The sequence below is a fragment of the Mangifera indica genome, chromosome 2, assembly GCF_011075055.1.
Source record: "Mangifera indica cultivar Alphonso chromosome 2, CATAS_Mindica_2.1, whole genome shotgun sequence".
NCBI lineage: Eukaryota > Viridiplantae > Streptophyta > Magnoliopsida > Sapindales > Anacardiaceae > Mangifera > Mangifera indica.
The window spans coordinates 20,801,631-20,824,928 of NC_058138.1; the positions used below are offsets into that span (position 1 = coordinate 20,801,631).

Consider the following 23,298-nt stretch of genomic DNA (forward strand, 5'->3'; position numbering starts at 1 on the left):
AAAACACCACTGCCCAGAACAGCTAATGTTTAAAAGACGTGAAGATTGTATCAAATAATCGGTCTTTCTTTTGCGTTTGGAATGGAATGCGGCTACTTTGGACGCACGGCAGAGTTGGTGCATTGCCACGAGTCAGGACTTAAGGTAGAAGACCTTTGGTCAGCCTTACTTTGGCTTGAATCACAGGAGGGAGGTAAGTATGCACGCCATTTACGATGTATGGTCCTGAACTCAGCTGTGTTAGCGGTTGAAGCCTGTGCATGTATCCTGCAAAGTGGGAATGCGGAAGCCGAAGGCTTAATACTAGTAATAAAATTATACGTATCTAATTTTGAGTATATAAATAAGTATATACTTATTTTTATTATTAAATAATTAAATAATTTCGAATGAAAAATACAATAACACTCCATCATATGATGATTCATTATGTGTATACTAAAAAATAAATATGCATATCATTATTCTTATACAAGTGATGCCTTCAGCAGAGGGACTTAATCGAACAGTGATGGTGACATTGCCAGAGGAAGAGATTCCCAAATGTAAGGATCAAGCTATCTTGTGCCTAGAGCCAGAAGTCAATAAATTAAGTTTCACTCAATTTTACCCTCAAAATGAATCTAGGGCTTTCATTCTTTATTGAAAATGATTATATGGAAGAACAGATGCCCAAAACATTAATAAAACAAGTTAAAACCAAAATTGTTTTCATTTTCCCCTCTTATTCATGAAAAATTACATCCAAAAGAAAGATATGGTTGCATCAATAACTGTTTTAACTTCAGACCTTGCTTGCCTTCGGAGGTGTGTTTGCGTATATCCATGTTGTACTCTTCATGTTTTCAGAAACTCTGTCACCTGCAACCTCGTCTATGGGTACAGCATCTGAAATTTCTTTTAGATCCTCTTTCGTAAGTTTCACCAGAAAAGAGCCAATGTTGTTTTCCAGGTTCTTTGTCTTAGTTGTCCCTGAAATTCAATTTATAAAGCAAAACAACAACATTCAGATGAAATTCTCTTGATCAGTAAACAACTAATGATGAAGACAACCAATTGTATTAAAGCCCGATAAACTCCTGAGTCTCAAGAAACGTTAAATAACATGCTATCCCATAATAGTTTTATCCTTTCTAGAAATCAAGTGATTCATGGAGGTTTTACTAATAGCAGTATGGTAGCAGGAAATTTATACTATAGAACACCCAAAAAAATGATGAAAATAAGAAAAAGTATGGATTTTGTGAATCTGAAATTGAGCATAAACTTATAACCTAGTAGGATTTTCTGATTTCAAAATTAAATTCAGCAAGACAAGGATTCAGCACCAACTAAAAGAACTCAGCTTTTGAAGTATATGGTCTACTATAAGTTTTTAAGCCCGAGTCCTGACAGGTAAATGGCATGAAATGGGGGACCAGAAACAAGTATTTGCCCATCAAGCACGGTATTGCACCTAGAAGTTATAGTAAAATAATGCCGACAACTACGATTTGGAAGGCAAAACTATATTCATCTTAACGTAGCTTGTACCATCAAGCTCTGTATGGCCAGCTTTTAATGGATCTTCCCTTCGGCTAAACATACGGCCAATGAATTCATCAAGGGATCACAGCCATAAACTCCATATGGATATTCCAATCGGAGTAGCATTTTAAGGAATTATAAATATTATTTTTAAAATGAATGACAGTGAAAATCTTGACCAATTTTTCCCAACATTGTTTCAATCAGTGGTTTTGAAAAACTACACTGGATTGGCAACATTGCATTGTAATAGAGCATTAACAACATATGTAAAGTGGTTTTCCTATATTTGCTGTCCACAGATAGTAATAAAAAGGAAAAAAGACTCACCAGGAATAGGAACAACATCATCTCCTTGTTCCAAGACCCATGCCAGAGCTAGTTGAGCAGGAGTGCATTTATGCTTTTCAGAAAGGTTTTCTATGCGAGTATATATGTTTTTGTTCTTTTCCAAGTTCTCTCCCTTGTACCGAGGATGTGAGGCCTTATGAAGCAAACAATCAATTGTCATTAAGTCAAATAATTTTCAGAGAAAAAAGGGATAACTTTTGATTTGCTAATAATTTTGAAGATGGTTCTAAATATCGTCAAAGAGGTTCTTTTGGTTTCAACAAAAACTCTTTGACTATTACAGAGAATTTTATTAGAAGGAGAATAGAATTAATTTTCAGGAGTGATGACACACTTATAATTTTGAAGCTAATAGCAACTACATGGGAAAACTTCAAAACTTTTATTTAGGATATGTATAACACATTTAAGCTGAAGTAGTCTTCTTTCCTGAGCATGCAGCCATTTTCCTCAGAAACAAATCCACAGGATAAATATTATGAAATACATACCAAATAGCTATTTGCAGGTAAGCTTTCAACAACAGCTCTGCCACCAAAAAACCCACAACCAAGAGGACTGTATGGGACAATTCCAATACCAAGCTCCCTACATGCTTAAATTCATCAAGACTTGAGCGGCATATTTCTATAACAACATATTAGGATATACATGGTTTACCGACAGTCCCACTGAAGACTCATCAACAAAAACTATACCTTTTCTGTAGAAAATTAATACAAAGAAGAAAACTTTCCATAGCATATTTACTCGAGCAAAAGATTTAGGAAACTCTCATGTTTCCAAACATTAGGTTAAAAAAACACAAATTTCTAAATAGGAATGCATCAATATGTTATCAGACACCCTTCTCAGGTTTTTAAGAGAAGAGATACTAATGAGTATGGTTGCAAAGCAATTTCAACAAACCTGCAAAGTGGAATTATCTCTTCCTCAATATCACGAGTCCAAAGTGAATATTCCATCTGTAAAGCTGCGATGGGATGAACTGCATGGGCCCTTCTAATTGTGTCTGGGCTGGCCTCAGACAAGCCAATGTACTTGATTTTTCCCTCTTCCACCAGCTTCTTGAGCTCACCAATCTATGATCAAGGAAAAACAGAAGTAGACACATTGTGTCAATTAGATGCCACCATCACTGCAATGGGATAATAAGTTTTCAAATAATTTCAATATTGTAATTGATGACAGAGGTTCAAGATTGATGATGTATAGCCGCAAGATGACAGATATCACTCACAGTTTCCTCTATAGGAATTGTTGTGTCTATTCTGTGTTGATAATACAGATCAATGTATCCCACACCAAGGCGCTTCAGACTAGCCTCACAACACGAACGCACATACTCGGGGGTTCCTTTCACAATCATACCAGTAGGTGTCACTCCTGCAATGCCGCACTTCGTGGCTAGCTGAATTTTTTCTCTTGGCAACTGCTTCAAGGCCTGAAAATTGAACCCGTTTCACTAACTTCCAGAAAGGAAACAAAGAATTTCATCTTAAGAGTATCTTCAATCAGCTCCTTCCAATGAAACATAAATAATGCACCATAGCAAAATTAATTCTCTGAGATTCTACCTTTTAATAGATTAATCAGCAGGAGCAAAATATCTGAAAATCATAAGCCATTATAAATGACTACTTCAATAAATTCACAAGGAAAGAAATCGAACCTTGCCGATCATAACTTCATTAGAATGGGCTCCATATACATCAGCTGTATCAAAGAAGGTGATCCCCTTATTGAAGGCCTCCTTTATTAATGAAATGCCATCCTCTTCTAAGGGTGGAGCATTATACAAGCGGGTCAGGCCCGCACATCCAAAGCCTAACTTTGAGACCTGTAAGGCAAACAAACCAAGCACATTTTGACATGGAATGGGCTGCAATGGCTAAACTTCATTCTAATTACACAGCATTTAATCACATATCTTCCAATAATGCCACTTAAACATATCATACGAGCTCATTGCTCTTTTGAACCCCATATCTAAAACTCAATCCCAAAGGATTGATTACAACGAGAAAATCGAGAGGGAAGCTTTCATTCTTCGCACATTGGCGGAAACTAACTCTGGATTCACAGAACTATTGATGAATACAAATTTTGATTTTTTGACCAGTATTCAAATATATCCCACAAGTGAAATGGCTTTTGTAAGAAGTGATATGTGTAGTTCTTTACCTCAAGTCCTTGGGTGCCCAGTTTGACTTTTGGAATATGGACGATGTTCTTGTCTTCTGCCATTTTCTAAGCTGCAGCTAGCGTTCTTCTCTCTCTTTTTTTTTTTTTCCTTGGAGCGTTACGAAGCTTGATGACGAGTTTGACCTGAAGCAATTAAATGGTTCGCTAGTTGCTCAGTTTGATGGTCTAAGAAGATACCTCTTTGTCTTTTGTTGGTAGTTGACTTGTGTTTTAAGGATGCCGTGTAGAATACAGCTACCTTTATTCAGAATCATGATAATTTTTTCAAACCTCAAGGTTCAAGTTTATTATTTAGATCCACTTGTTTCTGAAAATGATACAGACAAAAAAGTGTAACTGTTGTTATTACAGATTAAATGGCTCAAGACTTTTTCGGCCATTTGATATTATGTCAAAGCTTAAGGAAAATAAGAACATTAGTAGGCTTAAATGAACAAGGGAAAACACCTTAACTGGCCAAAACAGCAAATGTTTAAAAGAAGTGATGATTGTATTGGAGTGATGCTGGAATCTGGATGTTGAATTCCGATGTAATCAACGATTTAGGAAAGTACAAAGGCCTCCCATGTAGAGGTGATCACAAGCACAGCAATGGTGACATTGCCAGGTTACGAAAGGATCACGCTATTGTGTGTAGTGCCAACTTCCTCCTGAATGGAAAAACTATAGGTGATTGGTTTCACCTTGTTAACAGAAGATGAAGTAAGCTTGAGATATATGCTCAGCTTCCTGCAAGATAATACAGAGGTATAGTCCATAACACTTGTAACTCTATCAGCTTGTATCACCCAAAAATTGTAACTCGATGATTAGCCAAGCCAGAAAATTTGTTGCACCCAAAATAAGGGTACTTATCTTCAATGAGAAATCAATTGAGATGCTTTTATGACAACTTTTGCTCTATTCAGGCAGTAATCTATCAAACTTCATATTCTTCTTTAAAATCAAGCATCATTACAGTTTGATATGGAGATAAACTGGGGGTTTTTCATACTTTATTGAAAACCACAACCGAGAAATATATGATCAAAACAATTAACAAAGTGAGGTACCAAGTGACTATGTACATATATTTGGCATTTATTAGCCTTCTATCAACCAAATTTTTCATCCAGAAGCAAGGTAGCATCATTAATATTTTTGTTTCAGACCTTGCCTGCTCTAGGAGGTGTGCTTGCGAATTTCCAAGTTGCCTTCCTCATGCTATCAAACGCTCTGTCTCCTGCTACCTCTGCTATGGGTACAGCTTCAGAAATTTCATTCAGATTTTCTTTTGTAAGTTTCACCATCAAAGAGCCAATATTGTTATCCAGATTCTTAATCTTAGTTGTCCCTGAAATTCAAAGGCAAATGAATCACAAAAAAATCACATAGATTTCTCTTGATTAATGAACAGCTTTGAAAGAAGACAATCAAAGATGTAAATAAATCAATCAATAAGGCTGACAAAGTCCAAATAGAAGGAACCAAGAGTAGCATGCTGCAAGCCACAGGATCAGTGTTTTTCTTTACTAGAAAATAAAGTGATATATGGTGGTTTTACTCATAGCAAGCGTAGTAGGAAATTCCTGCTATCACACACAAAAATAAGCCTGCATTGCACTCAGCAATTACAGTAAACAATGTCCACATCCGAATATGTAAGGCAAAACCAATTTCTTTTCACTGTATCATGTAACATCTTCAAAGTTACAAGCAAGAAAGTAAGTTTCTAACTCCAAAGTATGTAGGAGTTTTGCATAGAAGTTTATCTTTACACATCCAAACAATTGATATTACAAACCAGTGAAGCAACAACCCAGCTATCTCATTATCTGGAGGCTATTCAGGAGTCCAATAATAAGAAGTCTTCTCCAATGACTAGTGACATTGGAAATTACTGAGCTGTTGAATGAACCATCCACAACAGTAAAGTAATTTGGCCAATTAAGTATAGAGTTATTGCTTTAGAATAATGAGCTCACCTATGCAAACCTAAATTAGTCATTTTTAATTCAATTTACATACACTCCTCTCCCATGTACTCAGGCGTGATTCAAAGAGATAAAATTTTGTTACAAGAGATGTCTTGTGGCTGGCCTGTGGGTGAATGACCACCTCTTAATGGATCTTCCCTTTGGTTAAACATAAAGCCAATGTTTTCTTAAAGGAAACACAACTACAAACTCATTCTGGACTTTCCCTATAGCTAAAACTATCCAGCAATATGTTAAATAATAAATAATACTTGGAATGTGTAACAGTACAGACCTGGACTTTTTCTTTCACATTTTCTTCATTTCAATTAGAGAATTCTACGATGGATTGTTATGATTATATTGTAAATGAACTTGACAGCATATTTAACTATGGTTCCTACTTTTCTTGTATCAACAATATCAGGGCATATAATAATTAAAAGAATGCTACGCACCCGGAATAGGTACAACATCATCCCCTTGTTCCAGAACCCATGCCAGAGCTAGTTGAGCAGGAGTACAATTATGCTTTTTAGCAAGATTTTCTATGGAAGCATAAATTTTCTTGTTCTTGTTCAAGTTCTCTGCCTTGAACCGAGGATGTGTGTTCTAACAAAACAAAAACCTAATTGTCATTAAAGCCAAATGAATTTCTTAGACATAAAGGAGAAAAGAGAGCGCATTTAAATTGGTGAATGCTTAGGTCCATAATTTGAACAATGAATTATTTATTAAAAAATGTTTCCAACAACTTATTGACAAAAATGATCATTAGGTTGCAATGAAAACCATTATACTATAGGATTTCATTGCTAAGAGAAAGGAATTAATTTTCAGGAGTAATGATGCATTTATTGGTTTGAAGATAATTGAAACTTCTAGCAGAATTTTAACAACTTCTAGGATATATAGAGCATCTAAACTGAACGAAAATGAAACAGTTTGCTTCCAGAAACTTTCACACAACCATCATCCAATGAAACACTAGTACAGGGATGAATATTTGATGAAATACATACCAATGAGCTTACAGCAGGCAAATTTTCCAGAACTCCTTTGCCACCAAAAAACCCCCGACCCAGAGGACTGTATGGAACTATTCCAATGCCAAGCTCCCTGCATGATTAAATGCATGAATTCAGAAGCCTCATATTTCTGAGCAATGTATTAGACCACATGTGATTTGAAAACTGCATGGAAGATATATCAACAACCAATTTAATCTTTTTATGCAGCAAATTAATACAAAGAAGATATCCTTAAACGTGAATCCAACAGAGTAAAAAAATTTAGAAGATCACAAGTTTGCGGATATTATATACAAACATGCAAACTTCTTTATGGGCAATGAATATGTGTCATTATACACTCTTCAAAGGTATCTGGAAGAAGAGTCACCACCATGGATAGTTTTTGCTGTAATTTGAACATACCTACAAAGTGGTACTACTTCTTCCTCGATATCACGAGTCCAAAGAGACCATTCCAATTGTACAGCAGTGATTGGATGAACAGCATGTGCCCTCCTAATTGTGTCTGGACTGGCCTCAGATAGTCCTATGTACTTGATTTTTCCCTCTTCAACCAGCCTCTTAAGTTCACCAATCTAGAATTCAAGAATAACGAAGTACCCTCAATTATCATCATAAAGCAATAAGTTTATAAAGCATTTCAATATTGTAATTGATGATTCGAGTTCATAATTTTAGAGGAATAGCTCAAAGAGCAAGACAATCACTAACTGTTTCCTCTATAGGAATTGATGTGTCTATTCTATGCTGATAATACAGATCAATGTATTCCACACCAAGGCGCTTCAAGCTATTCTCACAAGCTGATCGTACATATTCTGTGGTACCTTTCACCTTCACATCAGTAGATCCAAGTCCTAAAATGCCAGACTTTGTGGCCAGCTGAATTTTTTCTCTAGGCAGCTGCTTCAAGGCCTGAAATTGAAACTTCTTTAAGTTAACTTCAAAATATTATAAGAAAGAATTCCATCATATAGCATCCTCCATGATGTGCAGAGGTAGCTGTATATCAGTTAATTAACAACAGTGAAACATATAGAAAGCAACTGAACAAAGAGAAGCACTACTAGACCCAATTATATAATTGGACTGCTATTGTGGTTATAAGTAGCTATGTTTAGGTTATACATGGCAACTAATTTGCATACTGCTAATAAAATATCATTAAGTGGGACCAAAATTCCATTCAATAATTTAATTGTGGGTATTACGCATGATCCCAAAAACAAAAGGTTTTCTCCAAGATTTCACAGCTAAGTCAACTAACTTCATATGTTGACAAAGAGAGAAATATATGAACCTTTCCCACAAGAACTTCATTAGCACCTTGTCCATATACATCAGCCGTATCAAGGAAGGTGACACCCTTATTGAAGACATCCTTTATCACTGCAATGCCTTCCTCTTCAGAGAGGGGAGAATTATAGGCTCCACTCAGGGTCATACATCCATAACCCAACTTGGACACCTATAAAGCAAACAAATTTATATTACATATAGATAATTACGGAAAAAGAAAACTAAAAAGAAAATAAATGTAAGCCTTAGAGTACCATTTGAGAAATAATATTGACAGTGTGATCAACTAATACATAATACATGGGAAAAGAGACTTGCTCATTTTCCGACAAATCTCCATACCAGAACTCACTCAAAATGTTGATGATATAAGAATAAGGGGAAATAAAAAAGCTTCACCATCTAAAACTAAATATATCATTAAAATTGAAAACTTTAGGTAATCAGGATTACCTCAAGCCCTTGGTTGCCCAGTTTCACTCTGGGAACTGGGATTTTTATTTTCTCTTCGGCCATATTCTAAGTCGAAACTTTCTTCTCTTTGGTTGAACAAGTGTACAACTGACCGAACGATATCCAAATCCAGAAAATGAAGGATTAAAAAAATTAAAAAAAATTCTTGCACCAGCCGGGAATCGAACCCGGGTCTGTACCGTGGCAGGGTACTATTCTACCACTAGACCACTGGTGCTTTTGTGCTAAAAGGCCTTTCTTATTTTTACTATTGGAACCGTCACTCTTTGCTCTGGACGCATTTTCCGTAATCCTGTTTTCTTCTCCCTAGTCTGCTCTTTGGCAAAAATTTGTAGCTTATAATAATTACATCTCTGTTTATTAATCAATAGGAACATGTATGAAGCTCATGTCCCATTTAAAGAAAGTACCCACCATTGAAAATTACAAAATCCAGGAAGCCTTTCCCATATGATCCTGTCATTTAATTGCTTCTCTTTCCAGTAACGAAGATGCTAGTCATCTACATCAATGTTAATCTTTCATCAGTTAAATGTGTCAGTCAAAGGTCTTAGTATTTGTCATAGACTTTCTGGGTACATTTAGCATCACCACTGATTAATACTTTTTGGTTATTTTTTAAAAGCCCCTCAAAATTCTTATTGAAAATTCTTTTGTATCTCCACATTTTTTCTCATCACTTAACATTATTGCTATTGCTACCAATACAGCAAGCTGACATCCAACTCATTGCTCCAAACATTAAGCAACTAACCAGCATTTCCATTATCATTTATTGAAACAAACAGAAATGGATCTCCACATAGCTGTTTCCTTCACAAGTGAGATCAGCAACTTTCCTAAGCTGAAAGCTCAATCATACAAGTTTTACAAGTTTTAGATCCTTTGAGTAGCTTCAGGACTGTCTTTTGCTGGTGTGCTACTGCTAGAGCTCGTGTTTTTGTAAAGAAGAGAGGCAGGAGAAATGCTAATGCAATTGAGCAAGCTGAGAAGATGATAACCAATGATGTCAACACAGGTGGAGCTGAGAAGTTGATATATGGCACCAATAATGTTAATACAGGTGGAAATGTTGAGAAATCAATAGATGTTAGCATTGCAGAGACAACACAAGTTGCAGAGCATCAGCAAGAAATTAGGAGTATGCAGAAAAAAGAGGGAGCCATGGATGCATTGTATGCTGAGTTGGCATATCAGGACTGGCAGGGCAGCAGCGAGGGGCAAAGGGAGAAAAAGGGGCCTGGATAACATAAAGGAGAGCAGGAAATCATTTGAAGAAGAAAGGGTCTGAGGAGAGAACCAGCCTCTCGAAAGCTGGAAAATGCGTCTGGGTTTTGTGTTATAGATTTAATCCATCTTTTGTTATTATTTTGTTTTGTTTCTGTATCATGAACATATCCTTAAGGGATTTTAGTTAGCAGTTATATTTCAAGTTACATATTCTTTTGTTATGAATATTAGAAGAACAATGTTTAAGTGCAAATTGTCTGTTTCTGCTTCTATAATATAATTTATACAAAGAGTTTGCTGTTTCATTGTCGTCGCAATATACATTAATAAATTGCCAACAACACAAATATCCCTACGAACTTCATCTGTGATTTGCCAACTCTTTCGATTTCTGGCTGTCGAGGCGAGGTAACCTGGCCGAACCAGCTCCTGCATCCTCCAGGTACCTATCAGCTACCAAATTTCCGGGAGGCATGAAGAAAGTTATCATTTGTAAATCTACTCCCCGACACCTTATTAATGGGCACAGCAGCAGAAATCTCTTCTAAATCTTCATTTGTCAACTTATTAGAGAACCAATATTATTGTCAACATTCTTAATCTTAGTTGTTCCTGCAAAAACAAAATTTAGTAAGTGAACAGGGGTTCAAAAATGACGTTACAACTCTACATGTCTTCACAGTTCATTCATTAGAAGTACATAAACTAATAATTCAAAAAATTATTGTAACTCCAGCAAACAAATACCAAGCCCCTGAACACAAAAAAGATGAGACTGAAGTAAAATAATCTCAAGTCACTTAGTTGCGGGGTAGGGTGAATGCTAATTAGTGAAGGTGACTGGAGTATATATATAAAGAAAATTTGAAATGAAAGCAGAAAAATAAACTTTTTGCTTCCACGAAATCCATAAGAATTCTTAGTGAAGCCGAAGAAGATAAAGATGATCGATCAATTTGCTAGGAATTGGCATTACATCATCTCCTTGGTGAAGTACCCAAGAAAGTGCAAGTTGTGCAGGGGTGCATCCATGCTTTTCAGCTAACTTTTCCAAACGGAAATGGAAGATCTTGTTTTTGTCAAAGTTCTCTCCCTGAAATCTTTGGTGGATTCCTGAAGGAAAGGTTGGCTATAAGTTAATAAGATTATTTGCATAACAAACAAGATGACATTCACAAAATGCAGTGACTTCGCAAAGATATATTTGTTAAGTTGAATTAATAAAACACTGAAGGTTATAAAGGCAGTAGATAAGTGGCAGTGCATACCAGAAAACTTTGTGCAGAAACACTTTCCACAACTTTCTTGCCGGCAAAAAGACCTTGACCAAGAGGACTATATGGGACTATCCCAATGTCAAGTTTCCTGTTACATTGACCATATTCAAACGATGACTATAACTAAGTGGTAGTTACAGAATTTACTAGAAACAGAAAAAGACACAGTGCAGCCCTCCATGATTTACAGGAAAAGCTTGCAGATACTGGAAGGCAATTGGTTAACATACAATAGTAAAGCAAGTGAAATCAATTAAGCAGAATTAAAATGTTGGACAATGGTATTCAGTTTACTAGTAAACTTTGAGTAAAACTTAGAATTGAAACATACATGTAGAGTAAGCATTTAATTTTGGTAAGAAATTTGGTTTCTCAGATATAAAGAACCTGCAAAGTGGGATGATTTCTTCCTCAATGTCACGAGTCCAGAACGACCACTCAATTTTGCCCTGATGGACAATAAATCTTACCTCAGATCCTTGACTTCCCAGTTTCACTCTTTGAACTTCACCCATTTTCTTTGACTATGTTCTCCTCTTCCTGTTCTGCTCTTGACACTAACTTGAGACTTTCTCCCTGTGATTAACAAACAGCCAATGCAACTTGCCTTGTTTAACTATTCAAGAATCAACAGCTCTAAACCAGTTCCTATCTCTATACCGAGGCATATACAATTACTTATTAGCCATCCCTTCTCCTGTTTGTCATTCGATAAGAACATGCATGAGACTCATATTCCATTAATTGCGATTAAAAATTACAATAGCCAGAAGGCCTTTCCCATATGATCCTGTAACTAGATTCTCTTTTCAATAATGAAGATGTTAGTCATCGTCTTCATCAACATTAATTTTTTTCAACATTTATATGTTTTAGTCACAAATCTTTGTATTTGTCGTAGATTCACTGGGTACATTTAGCATCACCATGCTGAATAATTTGATAGATAAAGAAGATAAGACTTCATAAGAAGCTGAAAAATTCCTAACCTCGAAGGTTACATCTGCAGAAGAGACAAGGCATGTGACCATCAGCTAGTCGGGTGTCTTCATACTTTTTGGTTTTTTTTTAGAAGTCCCTCCCTAGATATTGTTATTTTATCTAAAAGTGAATGACATTATCCCACCCAAGGTTGGCCTAAAAACCCTATTCACCCTTGAATGCATAAATCACACGTCTTCATCCAAAATCTAACTCTATCAATAAAAACACTTGTAAAAGTCCCTATTTTTATATTGAAAATTATTTTTTGAATTAAAAATCAATTATTCTATACCTCTTTTTACATTATCTAATCCTTTTTTTCAAAATAAAAAAATTTTATTGTAAAAACATGATTCTTTACGCAAATTACAAACAAAAATAAACAATAAAATTATGTATATTTATTTTAAATACACAAATATATACAAATTTATATGTATCATTATGTGATTGAGTAATTTTAAATTAAAGATAAAATAATATTTAATTATAGAATAATATATATAAATATATATATATATATATATATATTTATATATTCAAAATGAATACGTATAATATTACCTTTTATCAATTTTGCCGGTAAAAAGTTTTTGTATATTATATTCAATTTTTTATATTTTCAAATACTATATATTTGTCAAACAAATTAATAGCGTGTTTTCTTTTGTTGCAATTTTTAATCTATTTCAATATTTGCAAATTAATAAAAGTAACACAAGACAATTTAATTAAAAGAACACACCTTTATACTTGGAAAATAAGATAATAGTTCAAAAAAAGGGAGAATAATGTTACAACAGAAACCGAACGTTTCTCCTGTACTTATTCGAATGAACAGAAACGAAACTCTAGTTGCATATGAGATATGCAACCTCCTGCATTATTTATGATAACTAGGTAGATGTATTATAAGCTTAACAGCTCATGAACACTAATTAAATAGCTGCAGGAATCTCTTTGGTTGGCGTGACAGCAAATTTCCAGGAGGCACGAAGATAATTATCATCTTTGAATCGACTACCCGCAACCTCATGGATGGGAATGAGAGCAGAAATCTCTTCCAAATCAGCCTTTGTAAGCTTCACTCTTAGAGAACCATAATTATTGTCAAAGTTTTTTATCTTAGTTGTTCCTGCAAACGAAAAAAAAAAAATTCAAAGACTGAAGCAGCAAAGTGGAAGAATTATGTATGTTTCGAAATACACAACTTACCAGGAATGGGAACAACATCGTCTCCTTGGTGAAGAATCCAGGAAAGTGCAAGCTGTGTGGGGGTGCATCCATGCTTTTCAGCCAACTTTTCCATGCGCGAATATAAGATTTTGTTTTTGTTAAAGTTGTCTCCTTCAAACCATGGATGTGATGCCTTCAGGAAAGATTGGCCATCAATTAGTAAAAGAGTAATATTGGGGGAAGAAGTGGATGAATATAGCAGAGAGGTATATATACCACAATACTATTTGCAGGGATAGATTCCACAACTTTTTTTCCACCAAAAAAGCCTCGGGCAAGTGGACTGTATGTCACTATTCCTATTCCAAGTTTCCTGTAAAAATCACCAGAGATGATAGTTAAACATTGAACTGCTGGTGAACTTTGAATAAAAATGACAAAGGATTATTGAACATAAAGAAACCTGCAAAGTGGGACAATTTCTGCCTCAATATCACGAGTCCAGAGAGACCACTCCATTTGTAAAGCAGTAATGGGATGAACTGCATGAGCCCTCCTTATGGTATCTGGACTGGCTTCAGATAATCCAATGTACTTTATTTTTCCCTCTTCCACCAACTTCTTAAGCTCCCCCATCTGGGAAGAATTAAGTTAATGTAATGTTAGCTTACTGATAATTTATTCACAAGATCAACTGATGCAGCTGCATGCAGATAAGAACTTACTGTATCCTCAATGGGTACAGATGTGTCAACTCTGTGCTGATAATAGAGATCAATGTATTCAACATCAAGGCGCTTCAGACTAGCTTCGCAACAAGCTCGCACATATTGAGGCGTACCACATATTATTGTTCCAGTCTTTTGGTGGCAGACACCAAATTTTGTTGCCAACTGGATTTTATCTCGTGGTAGCTGCTTCAAAGCCTGAAAAATTATTAAAAATTAATACTCACTCATAAACTACCGTTGCATGATTTATTCTTTTGTTATGAAAATAGCTACAAGTAACGTATTAATATATTAATCTCTCTTGTTATCATAATAGATTAAAAAAAATATGGTATCTAATTTTGAATTTATATTATTTTATAATTAAATATTATTTTATATTTTATTTAAAATTATTTAACAAGATGACTATATGTAATCTAAATATCCAATTGAATAATATGTTTTTATCGAAAGATTCCTATAACCTTTCCAACCACAATTTCGTTTGCATTGTTTCCATAGGCATCTGCAGTATCAAAGAAAGTGATTCCTTGATCAAATGCATGCTTTATCAGTTTAAACGCATCCTCTTCCGGGACTGGATCATTGTATATTCCAGTCAAACCCGAGCAACCAAATCCCAACTTTGACACCTTTAACATAAATACAGAATAATATCAGAAACCAAGACATATTAACTGAGAAAGAGCATATATATAATATACACATTGTTTACATTCATCTTACCTCCAATCCTTGACTTCCAAGTTTCACTCTTGGAACTTCAACTGTATGCACTTCACCCATTTTGCTCTTTCTCTTCTGCTTTTGATATTACTATGAGGGTTTTCTCAGTTCACGGTGAGCTGAAGAGCAAGAAGTAGAGCTATTTATAGAAATAGCAACTGCAACTGTTCTTGGACTCGTTCAACTAGAATTATATTAATTTATATATAAAATTTTGACTATCTTTAATTTTCTTATAGCGGTCTATGAAATGCGGTCATGAAATCAAACTCTGATGTTTACGACGACTTTTGCTGCAATTATCTGCTTATTCCAAGTGCATAGTCATCCTGCCTTACAATTTCCTGGAATTGTATCGCCCATCTCCTACGTTTACACGAGCCGCTGGTTAATGGAGACGATTTTCAATTTTCTTTTCTCAATCTGCTTAAATACTCCAATATATCTCGTCTTTGTCATGTTTACAAGTTTTGAACTACTGAAGTTTACAGGTTTTGAACAATTCAAGTCTGCAAAAATGTATTCATTAGAAAAAAAAGGTGGCTCGATGATAATGCATGCTCTGTGGAAAAATCTTTTCTCCTGCATGTGCGGTATGACAAAAGTTTTAGTCAAAGCATTGAAATATGAAATGGGAGCGACTGTAAGGACAGGGCATTGATTTTTTTTTTTTTTTCACTTGTAAATGTTATTTAGATAATATTGTACCCTGGTTTGATTTTTTTTTACACTTCAAGAAATTTTAGTTACACATGGTAAAGCTACCAACTCAGCAAGCTTATACATTAAATTGACTGCAATAGGCTGGATGCAGAAGCCAAGCTATCTGGACTATATACAGGGAAAGACATACCCCAGTAAAATCCATACCCAGTAAAATCTATCTTTTTTATATAATTAATAATATACAAGTGCCCAGATATGTTAAAATCTTAATATGAATCCAAAGACATCTTGATCAATATAATTTTCTTTTGTCAAAAACATATGTATTAGTTGATAATAATTTTCCTTATTCAAGATTACATATCGTCAAAACTTAATTTTTCTCAACATAATAAATTCTTTGTCTAGAATAATGAGTTATCGATAATATAGTAGTTGAATAATGTATTAACCTAATTTTTTATATTATATATAGAATATTATTTTAAAAAATATCATAAATACCTTTAAAAATTTAAAATTTTTCATATACACCCCTCCTATATTATTTTCTTTACAAAAATATGTTGATTTGTATTGATAATATGTATTGTATCGTATGATACGTATATTGTATCGTATTAATTTGATATATCTTATAATATATATATTTTTTTTTATCAGTATCATATCATGTAATAATAATTTAAACTCTTGGGTATTTCTAAAATTTTATCAGCTTTGAACTCTTTATAATTTTGCTTATTATTAACTTTAGCACAAAGGCATCACAAAAATATATTATAACATGAATTCCACAATTAAATAGTTGGTATTATCAAAGTTGAATAGCTGATCGATAAAATTCCAAAAGTTTTGCATGTTTAAAGTAGCTGAGAAAGATAATGTTTTGAATTATAAATGCAACATTAATTTGCCATTACAAAAGTAGAGAAATGGTGGCTGGCTTGATGATAATTGCATATGGAAAATCCTCTCTCTCTCTTTCTTGTTTGGAATGCCAAAACGTGGAGTCTGTCGGCTTCAAAAAATAAGAACTTAATGGGGTAACTTTAAGCTCCCGGCATTGACAATGTTCTTTTATCCTGATCCGATGAGTTTCGGAATGGCTACTATTATCTTGTCATTTATCGAAATAGACAAAATTGATGTCCACATTCCGGTTCTTTCTATGCATTTATCTAAAAGTTCTGATATCTTCCTAATTTTTGTGTTGTATAATTAGATAATTAAAAATTAAAAATAAAATAATATTTAATTATATAATAATAAATTATTATTTATATATAAAATTTTATTATTTATTTAACCTCCAATCTAAGTACAAATATTATGAGAGACTATCTTTCTTTTCTTTTTTTCACTTGCTCTCCCCCCTTTTCCCTTTTGCCTTCTCTCTCCGCCTCTCTTTCTTCTGCCTTTTTAATTAATTAAAAGTTATCAAGAACCGAAAATGAATCAGAAAAGAAACAACGATAAGCAGTGGGGAAGCTAGAGAAAAAAGTGGTTGGTGGAAGGCCAGGGCATAGATTATATTTATGGAGTTAGGTTTTGGGTATAAAAAATAAATTAGGCCAAAAGACTTTCCCCCGTCCCCCCAAACGTATAGTACAATCTTAAATACACATCCTTTAATTTTTTAAACCGAATACCTACTCATTACCCAAAATCTATTAAAATTTTATGTTAGAATTATCAGTAAAATCGTTATTTTATCAATAATATTAAAAAAATTATAATTTTATTTCATTTTTTTCTTCAGATTTTAAAAACTAATAACTTCACTCTTGTTTAAACATTTTTAGTTTTGAAAAATGGCTATTTTCCCTTCACACCTAGGTTGTTTGCTTCTCTCCTCTCTAGCCACCACTTTGTCACCAGCGATTTCTTCTTTCCACCCTCACTGTCAAAATCATTCGATATGGGTGAAGTTGTTAGTTTTCAAAATCTGAAAAAAAAACAAGATAAAATTATAGTTATTTTAATATTACTGATAAAATGATAATTTTAATAAAAAATTTTAACAGATTTTAAGTAATAAATAGATGTTTGAGTTTTTAAAAATTGAAAGGTATGAGTTTGAAATTTTACTATAATATTGGTGGGAATAAACCTATTAGGGTATAAATTATCTTAAGTTGAATGCAAATTTGTATTTTAATAAAATTATATACATCTATTTTTGGTATATAGTATACAGATAATATAATTAAGTAATTTAAAATTAAAAATAAAATAATATTTAATTATATAATATCATACCATTTATGTATAAAAATGGTATAAAACAAAATTAAATATAAATAGTATTGCTCTTTCTATTTTTACTCTGATGACTGCCTTTTGCTGGTGGAGTCAATTAAATTATCATTTAATAAACTCAATCTAAACTGTTGAGATATTATTAATTTATAATAATTGAGAGAAAATAAGTAAAAAAAACTTATTACCAGCTTAATATGACAAACCTTAAAGCCGAAATAAAGGACTTTTATTCCTTTTACAATAAAGAAATAATTATGGGAATTACTTATTTAGGCAAAAGAATTCAAAGAATTAAACCCAATTATTTCCTTTAAAATAAAGTGTTGACTCGAATGTTACATGTCACATTCATTTCTCCCGTTTTTTTTGGGAGCCAAAGGTATATGTCCCACCCAATTTTTGGTTGAAATTCAAAAGCACACCCATACTAGTTGAAAAGTCTAAACTTTCATCCATAATCCAATTTTTATTAAGATAAAAGATAAAAGATAAAATAGTTATTTTATTGTTATTATTAAAAAGTTATAAATTTTATTACTTTTTCTCAGGTTTTAGAAATTAATATTTTATCCTTATTTAAAGTTTTTAAACTTTAAAAAATAATATTTTGACCCTCAAACCTAAAGTTTTCACATTTTACAAATTACAGTTGTCCTCCAAAACTTTCAAAAACAACAATCTCACCCCCACTCTTCAACTTAAGTTTTCAAATCCCTTTTGACGTTGTCTTTGATCTCCTTCTTCTTCCGGTGCACTGAAAAACCGTACGACAGAGAGAAGGAGATTTCTTCATCACACCATATTGTAATGAAGAGATCTCTCATCGCACCGCACAACAAAGAGATGAAGATCTCTTCGTCACAAAGTTTTTTGATGCACCGAGAGAAGGAGGCTGGAGATGACACTAGAAGAGATTCGAAAGTTGAAGTTGAAGAGTGAGCATGAGATTACTGTTTTTAAAAGTTTTGGGGGATGACAACAGTTTGAAAAATGTGGAAACCCTAAGTTTGGGGGTAAAATTATTACTTTTTAAAGTTAAAAAACTTTAGGTAAATGTGAAATATTAATTTCTAAAACTTAGGAAAGAAAAGTAATAAAATTTATAAATTTTTAATATAAATGATAAAATAACAATTTTATCTCTCATCTTAATAGAAAAGTTAACAGAAGTCAGATCATGAGTGAAAGTTTGGATTGTTCAGCTGGTGTGGGTGGGGGTGTACTTTTGAAGTTCAGCCAAAAATTAGATGGAAGGAGTTGTTTGTTTACAATGTAATCTTCATTTTTTTTTTATTTTCACTGGGCTGAATATAGTTCCCACCTGCATTTTGACAAAAAAATCTTTCCATTCTTTAAATTAAAAAAATTGATTTTTAACCCATTTATTAAAATCCAACATTAGTTTTAACATTTAAAGGATTTTTTTTTATCACTTTGTGGAATATATAATAATATCAAAGTTATTTACAGCTTTAATACATTTTCATTTTAATTACTTTATATTTTTTCCCTAAATTTTAAATCCACGAGCATATAATAAACCCAAGTCACGGTGAAAACCTTTCATAACAAAATATATGCTTTTTTAATCACAAATAAAGTAGACATGGTGGGCATTTCTCAGCCATTAGTGGCATTCTTATGGTGGCTTTACTCGCATGGCCACACACATAGCCATAACAATTGCCTTCTTACAACCCATAACCAAAAAACTCATTGTCACTTTGCAAATCGTCATCACCTCCCTTTTATGGAAAACAAAATACAATTAAGTTTCAATTATTTGAATTCTATAAGGATTTGACAGAATTTTGGTGATGACGTTCAATTTTGAATTTAGGTTGCTATGGATGCAATCCATTGTGACCTCACATGGTAAATTTTCTTAACAGATGGGCAAATCATAGTGTTTCAAAGTGAATTAGCCATCAAGCCTTTCAGTTGCCAGAATTGATTTTGTGGCTACTCCAACATCAGCCTCCCTCTTTTTTCCATACATTTTCTTCTTCCGTTTTGTTTGTGTTTCCAACAATAATGGTTTAGTTTGACTTCATATAATAAGTCATTAATTCTGTTGTTGAAGATTGTGAAGCAAATGAAAATGGTGATTAGATGCAATAATGATGGTTTAACCGTGTGAAAAGGTTATTGGTGGCAGTGGCCTAAATGGGTGAGGGATGATGGTGGGGGTTTGAAATAGATGGATTAGGTGACGTGAAGTTTAATCTGAGGGGAGTAAAATTTTCTAATTTTTGGACCGACTTTATTTCATCTGGGTTTTTGTCTTTTATTTAATTTTATATAAAAAAATAGACTTTTGAAAATCTATTTTCAAACTTAAAGGACTTTCCAAACATGTTTGGTCTTTTCACCGATTCCAAGCTTCAATGGTCCAGTCAGTCGGCTTTCCAAATTTAGATGTAGTTCAAATCATTCTCATTTTTCAAAAGTGGCAAAATTATGAAAACTATTTTAAATTAAATATTCAAATGCATTTATTTCATTTGAATCGTAAGTCAAAGACAAATAAAATTCTATCCAATTTTTCTTTTTCTCTCTTTTGTTCATGTCAAAATTTCATTCTCAAATGCGAAATTTTTCCATTAATACCTTATCTTGTCTCATGTCATAATTGGATAAAATTAAGTTTCAAATTTGTTGCCGTGATAAACCAAACACACAATTTGAACTAATTAAAATATCAAGGCCAAAAGGCTTATCCTCATCCAAGATAATGAAATCCCAAAGTTTTATATTCTAACTTTCAAAATCTCAAATATTATCTATGAGCTTAAATCGGTTAAAATTTTTGGTTAAGGATAAAAGTAAATCATTATTTAATAATATTATTTAAAAAAATAAAAGTTTATATTATTTTACCCTCTTGATTTGAAAAACTAACAATTTTCTCTTAAAATTAAATTTTAAAAAGTGACATTTTTTCCCCTATCTAGGGTTTCAAATTTCGCTGAAAATTTGGAACTGCAAATTATGACTTGCTGACAAGTTAGATTATAGATTGCAAGGAATCTAGTTATCAATAAAACATAGTACATAATTTATGTATACAACTTTATGCTTAACCAATTATATACTATCATGTGATTGAATATTAATTTATTTTTAATTTTAAACTATTAAATTACATGATAATATGTTATAAGTTGTGCACAAAATTATACATATTTTTTGTACATATAATGTTACCCTTTAGTTATTAGATAGAAAGAAACCTGCAAAGTGGGACTATTTCTTCCTCAATATCACAACTCCAGACTGGCCACTCTAATTTGTAGAGCGGTAATGGGATGAACTTCATGTGCCCTCCTTATGGTATCGGGACTAGCTTCAGATAACCCAATGTTCTTTACTTTTCCCTCTTCCACCAACTTCTTAAGTTCCCCCATCTGGGAAGAACAATTATGTACAATACTTGGCTTACTACGAACTTCAACTAAAAGATTAATCACAACTTCACAGTGAAAATAATGCAGCAGATCAACTTACAGTATCCTCAATAGGCACTGATGTGTCAATGCGGTGCTGATAATAAAGACCGATGTATTCAACCTCAAGTCGCTTTAGGCTGGCTTCACAACAGGACCGGACGGATTCAGGAGTACCATCTATAATTATACTTGTATTATCAAATTTGACACTGCCAAATTTTGTGGCTAATTGGACCTTTTCTCTTGGTAACTCCTTCAGAGCCTGAAAATTATGCAGATTTGCTAAATGACAAAGCACTAGAAAATACAAACTTGGAACCATAAATTTATTGAATATCTTGAAACTGAGCTGCAACAAAATCATGGAAAATTTATGAGGAAGAGGTAGTAGCGTTCACCTTTGCAATCAACATCTCATTAGTAAGTGGTCCATAGGTATCTGCTGTATCAAAGAAAGTGACTCCTTTGTCAAAAGCATGCATGATGAGAGCAATGGCGGCCTCTTCAGCCATTGGATCATTGTACACTCCAGTGATGCTGGAGCAACAAAATCCCAACCTTGACACCTTTTAAGACAATGCATATTACGCATTGAAGTTAGCAACAGAAACATCTTCAGACCTGAATATGACGTGAAAATCTGAGCATGGAGATTTCCATTTGACAATAAATCTCACCTCAAATCCTTGACTTCCCAGTTTCACCTTTGGGACTACGATTCTTTGCTTCTCACCCATTTTCTTCAAACGTGCTCAAAGCTCCCCTGTTCTCAGTAATTTAGAACTAAGTAGTCAATCTAAGCCATTGGGGAAGTGATCAGTATTTATATCTAAATAAACTTTCTATGCTTGATACCTTTTGATTTGAAACCAATTCTTTATGTTTTGCCATGTCGGTTTCCACCGATATATCCGCAAAGCTCACTTGTAAACTACTTATCCTGGCATATAAACTATGATTTCTCACAACCTCTTCACTTTCCAAGAAGGAAGGAACATGCTTGTAGGGGCCATCTACAAGAAAGTATGTGAGAATTGATGTGCCTCCGAATATTGAGCCCAAAGCCCAATGGGTGCTTTATCGTCTTGGGCTTGGGCTTAGGCTTAGTCTTCAATTCTTGATAACAAACAATTAAGACCTGAATGTGGGGGCTTCAATTTTTGTAAGTGGTGGGTGGTGTTTTTGCCATTCTATAAATCCTTACACAACGAATAAAATTGAAAGTGGGTGCTGCAATTCCTATTAAGCTTCTTAATCCTTTCTACTAAACTTGTGAAATTTGCCTTAGTGATTTGATTATACTACCCAACACTATACTCCAAGTAAGTTTGGTCTTCACAGCCCTAAATTGTGCATTAGCAAAGTTTTGATGTGCCATAACTCTAATCACCGGATCCATGTGGTATGTTCTCCGGCTCTCTTAAAGGCTCCATGATCATGATATCTAACTACTTGCTCTGATACCACTTATTAAGAAAAAATGATAATTATAAAACAATAATTTTACTACACTCGACACCACATAGAAAGCTTATGCCACCGCATGCACTTCATTATTTCTCACACTCTATGTCTCCACTTCTCCCTTACTAAAACACTCACTCACAAGCTTGTTGGCCCTATTTTTTGCACACTCACATGGCTGGGATGGGATGGGATGGGACATTGGTCGGTTGCCTAACTGACTTTGATCTTTCTTTAAACTTCTTATGGCAGTTTGCAAAGTTGGATTTTGCAGCAAAAATTTTGGATGCTTGTAAGAAGACTCTAGAGAAGCGGCGCTTAATTTTTGATAAAACTATGGGAAAAGAGTTACAAAGAAAAGCACTAATTTATTTATTTATAGAAAAGCAAGGGCTACATACCAATAGTCTTCCTTTGTTGGTGACACTGAGGCTGCACCTTTCATTATAATTGCTTAAACTTTAATAATATTGTTTAAAGGC

General features: G+C 33.6%; 3 protein-coding genes, 1 long non-coding RNA gene, 1 other non-coding gene and 1 pseudogene across 6 annotated transcripts; all 6 read right to left on the reverse strand.

The window, feature by feature from the left end:
• Positions 1-8: 8 nt before the first annotated feature.
• LOC123207921 (perakine reductase-like) lies at positions 9-4,921 on the reverse strand. Its single transcript, XM_044625423.1, has 9 exons — positions 4,531-4,921; positions 4,063-4,390; positions 3,551-3,718; positions 3,119-3,322; positions 2,788-2,960; positions 2,370-2,466; positions 1,858-2,011; positions 791-972; positions 9-267 (listed from the first exon to the last, which is right to left on the reverse strand). Exons 2-9 carry the CDS (start codon positions 4,123-4,125, stop codon positions 241-243), a joined length of 1,068 nt encoding a protein of 355 aa, XP_044481358.1. The 5' UTR covers positions 4,126-4,390; positions 4,531-4,921; the 3' UTR covers positions 9-240.
• Positions 4,922-5,050: 129 nt separating this feature from the next.
• On the reverse strand, positions 5,051-8,976 carry LOC123207943 (probable aldo-keto reductase 1). Of its 2 annotated transcripts, XM_044625439.1 has the most exons (8): positions 8,825-8,976; positions 8,373-8,540; positions 7,784-7,987; positions 7,475-7,647; positions 7,061-7,157; positions 6,497-6,650; positions 5,216-5,416; positions 5,051-5,163 (listed from the first exon to the last, which is right to left on the reverse strand). In XM_044625439.1, the coding sequence occupies exons 1-7, from the start codon at positions 8,885-8,887 to the stop codon at positions 5,229-5,231; spliced, it is 1,047 nt and encodes a 348-aa protein (XP_044481374.1). In that variant the 5' UTR covers positions 8,888-8,976; the 3' UTR covers positions 5,051-5,163; positions 5,216-5,228. The 2 variants fall into 2 exon arrangements, with proteins under 2 accessions (XP_044481374.1, XP_044481367.1); XM_044625432.1 differs by having other exon boundaries at positions 5,051-5,416.
• A 15-nt stretch (positions 8,977-8,991) lies between these two features.
• On the reverse strand, positions 8,992-9,062 carry TRNAG-GCC. The gene has a single exon. It is a non-coding gene; the product is annotated as a tRNA-Gly (tRNA).
• A 1,282-nt stretch (positions 9,063-10,344) lies between these two features.
• LOC123207972 lies at positions 10,345-12,121 on the reverse strand. The gene is made up of 3 exons (XR_006500589.1): positions 11,344-12,121; positions 11,052-11,188; positions 10,345-10,687 (listed from the first exon to the last, which is right to left on the reverse strand). It is a non-coding gene; the product is annotated as an uncharacterized LOC123207972 (long non-coding RNA).
• Positions 12,122-13,062: 941 nt separating this feature from the next.
• On the reverse strand, positions 13,063-15,088 carry LOC123207960 (perakine reductase-like). The gene is made up of 7 exons (XM_044625452.1): positions 14,973-15,088; positions 14,711-14,878; positions 14,238-14,438; positions 13,976-14,148; positions 13,789-13,885; positions 13,552-13,705; positions 13,063-13,471 (listed from the first exon to the last, which is right to left on the reverse strand). Exons 1-7 carry the CDS (start codon positions 15,030-15,032, stop codon positions 13,275-13,277), a joined length of 1,050 nt encoding a protein of 349 aa, XP_044481387.1. The 5' UTR covers positions 15,033-15,088; the 3' UTR covers positions 13,063-13,274.
• Positions 15,089-21,120: 6,032 nt separating this feature from the next.
• LOC123208667 lies at positions 21,121-22,089 on the reverse strand (annotated as a pseudogene).
• Positions 22,090-23,298: the final 1,209 nt, after the last annotated feature.

Bases quoted from the DNA above. Each gene is read 5' to 3' on its own strand.
- LOC123207960 (XM_044625452.1), bottom strand. From the start codon at position 15,032: ATGGGTGAAGTGCATACAGTTGAAGTTCCAAGAGTGAAACTTGGAAGT. The intron at 14,879-14,972 runs GTAAGATGAATG...TTTATGTTAAAG, and splicing joins TTGGAAGTCAAGGATTGGAG to GTGTCAAAGTTGGGATTTGG. The intron at 14,439-14,710 runs GTTATAGGAATC...ATAATTTTTCAG, and splicing joins ACGAAATTGTGGTTGGAAAG to GCTTTGAAGCAGCTACCACG.
- LOC123207921 (XM_044625423.1), bottom strand. From the start codon at position 4,125: ATGGCAGAAGACAAGAACATCGTCCATATTCCAAAAGTCAAACTGGGC. The intron at 2,961-3,118 runs GTGAGTGATATC...CCTTGATCATAG, and splicing joins CAATTCCTATAGAGGAAACT to ATTGGTGAGCTCAAGAAGCT. The intron at 268-790 runs GTCTGAAGTTAA...CCCACTTTGCAG, and splicing joins CACCTCCGAAGGCAAGCAAG to GATACATGCACAGGCTTCAA.
- LOC123207943 (XM_044625439.1), bottom strand. From the start codon at position 8,887: ATGGCCGAAGAGAAAATAAAAATCCCAGTTCCCAGAGTGAAACTGGGC. The intron at 8,541-8,824 runs GTAATCCTGATT...TTTGCTTTATAG, and splicing joins TGGGCAACCAAGGGCTTGAG to GTGTCCAAGTTGGGTTATGG. The intron at 7,988-8,372 runs GTTCATATATTT...TTTCAATTTCAG, and splicing joins ATGAAGTTCTTGTGGGAAAG to GCCTTGAAGCAGCTGCCTAG.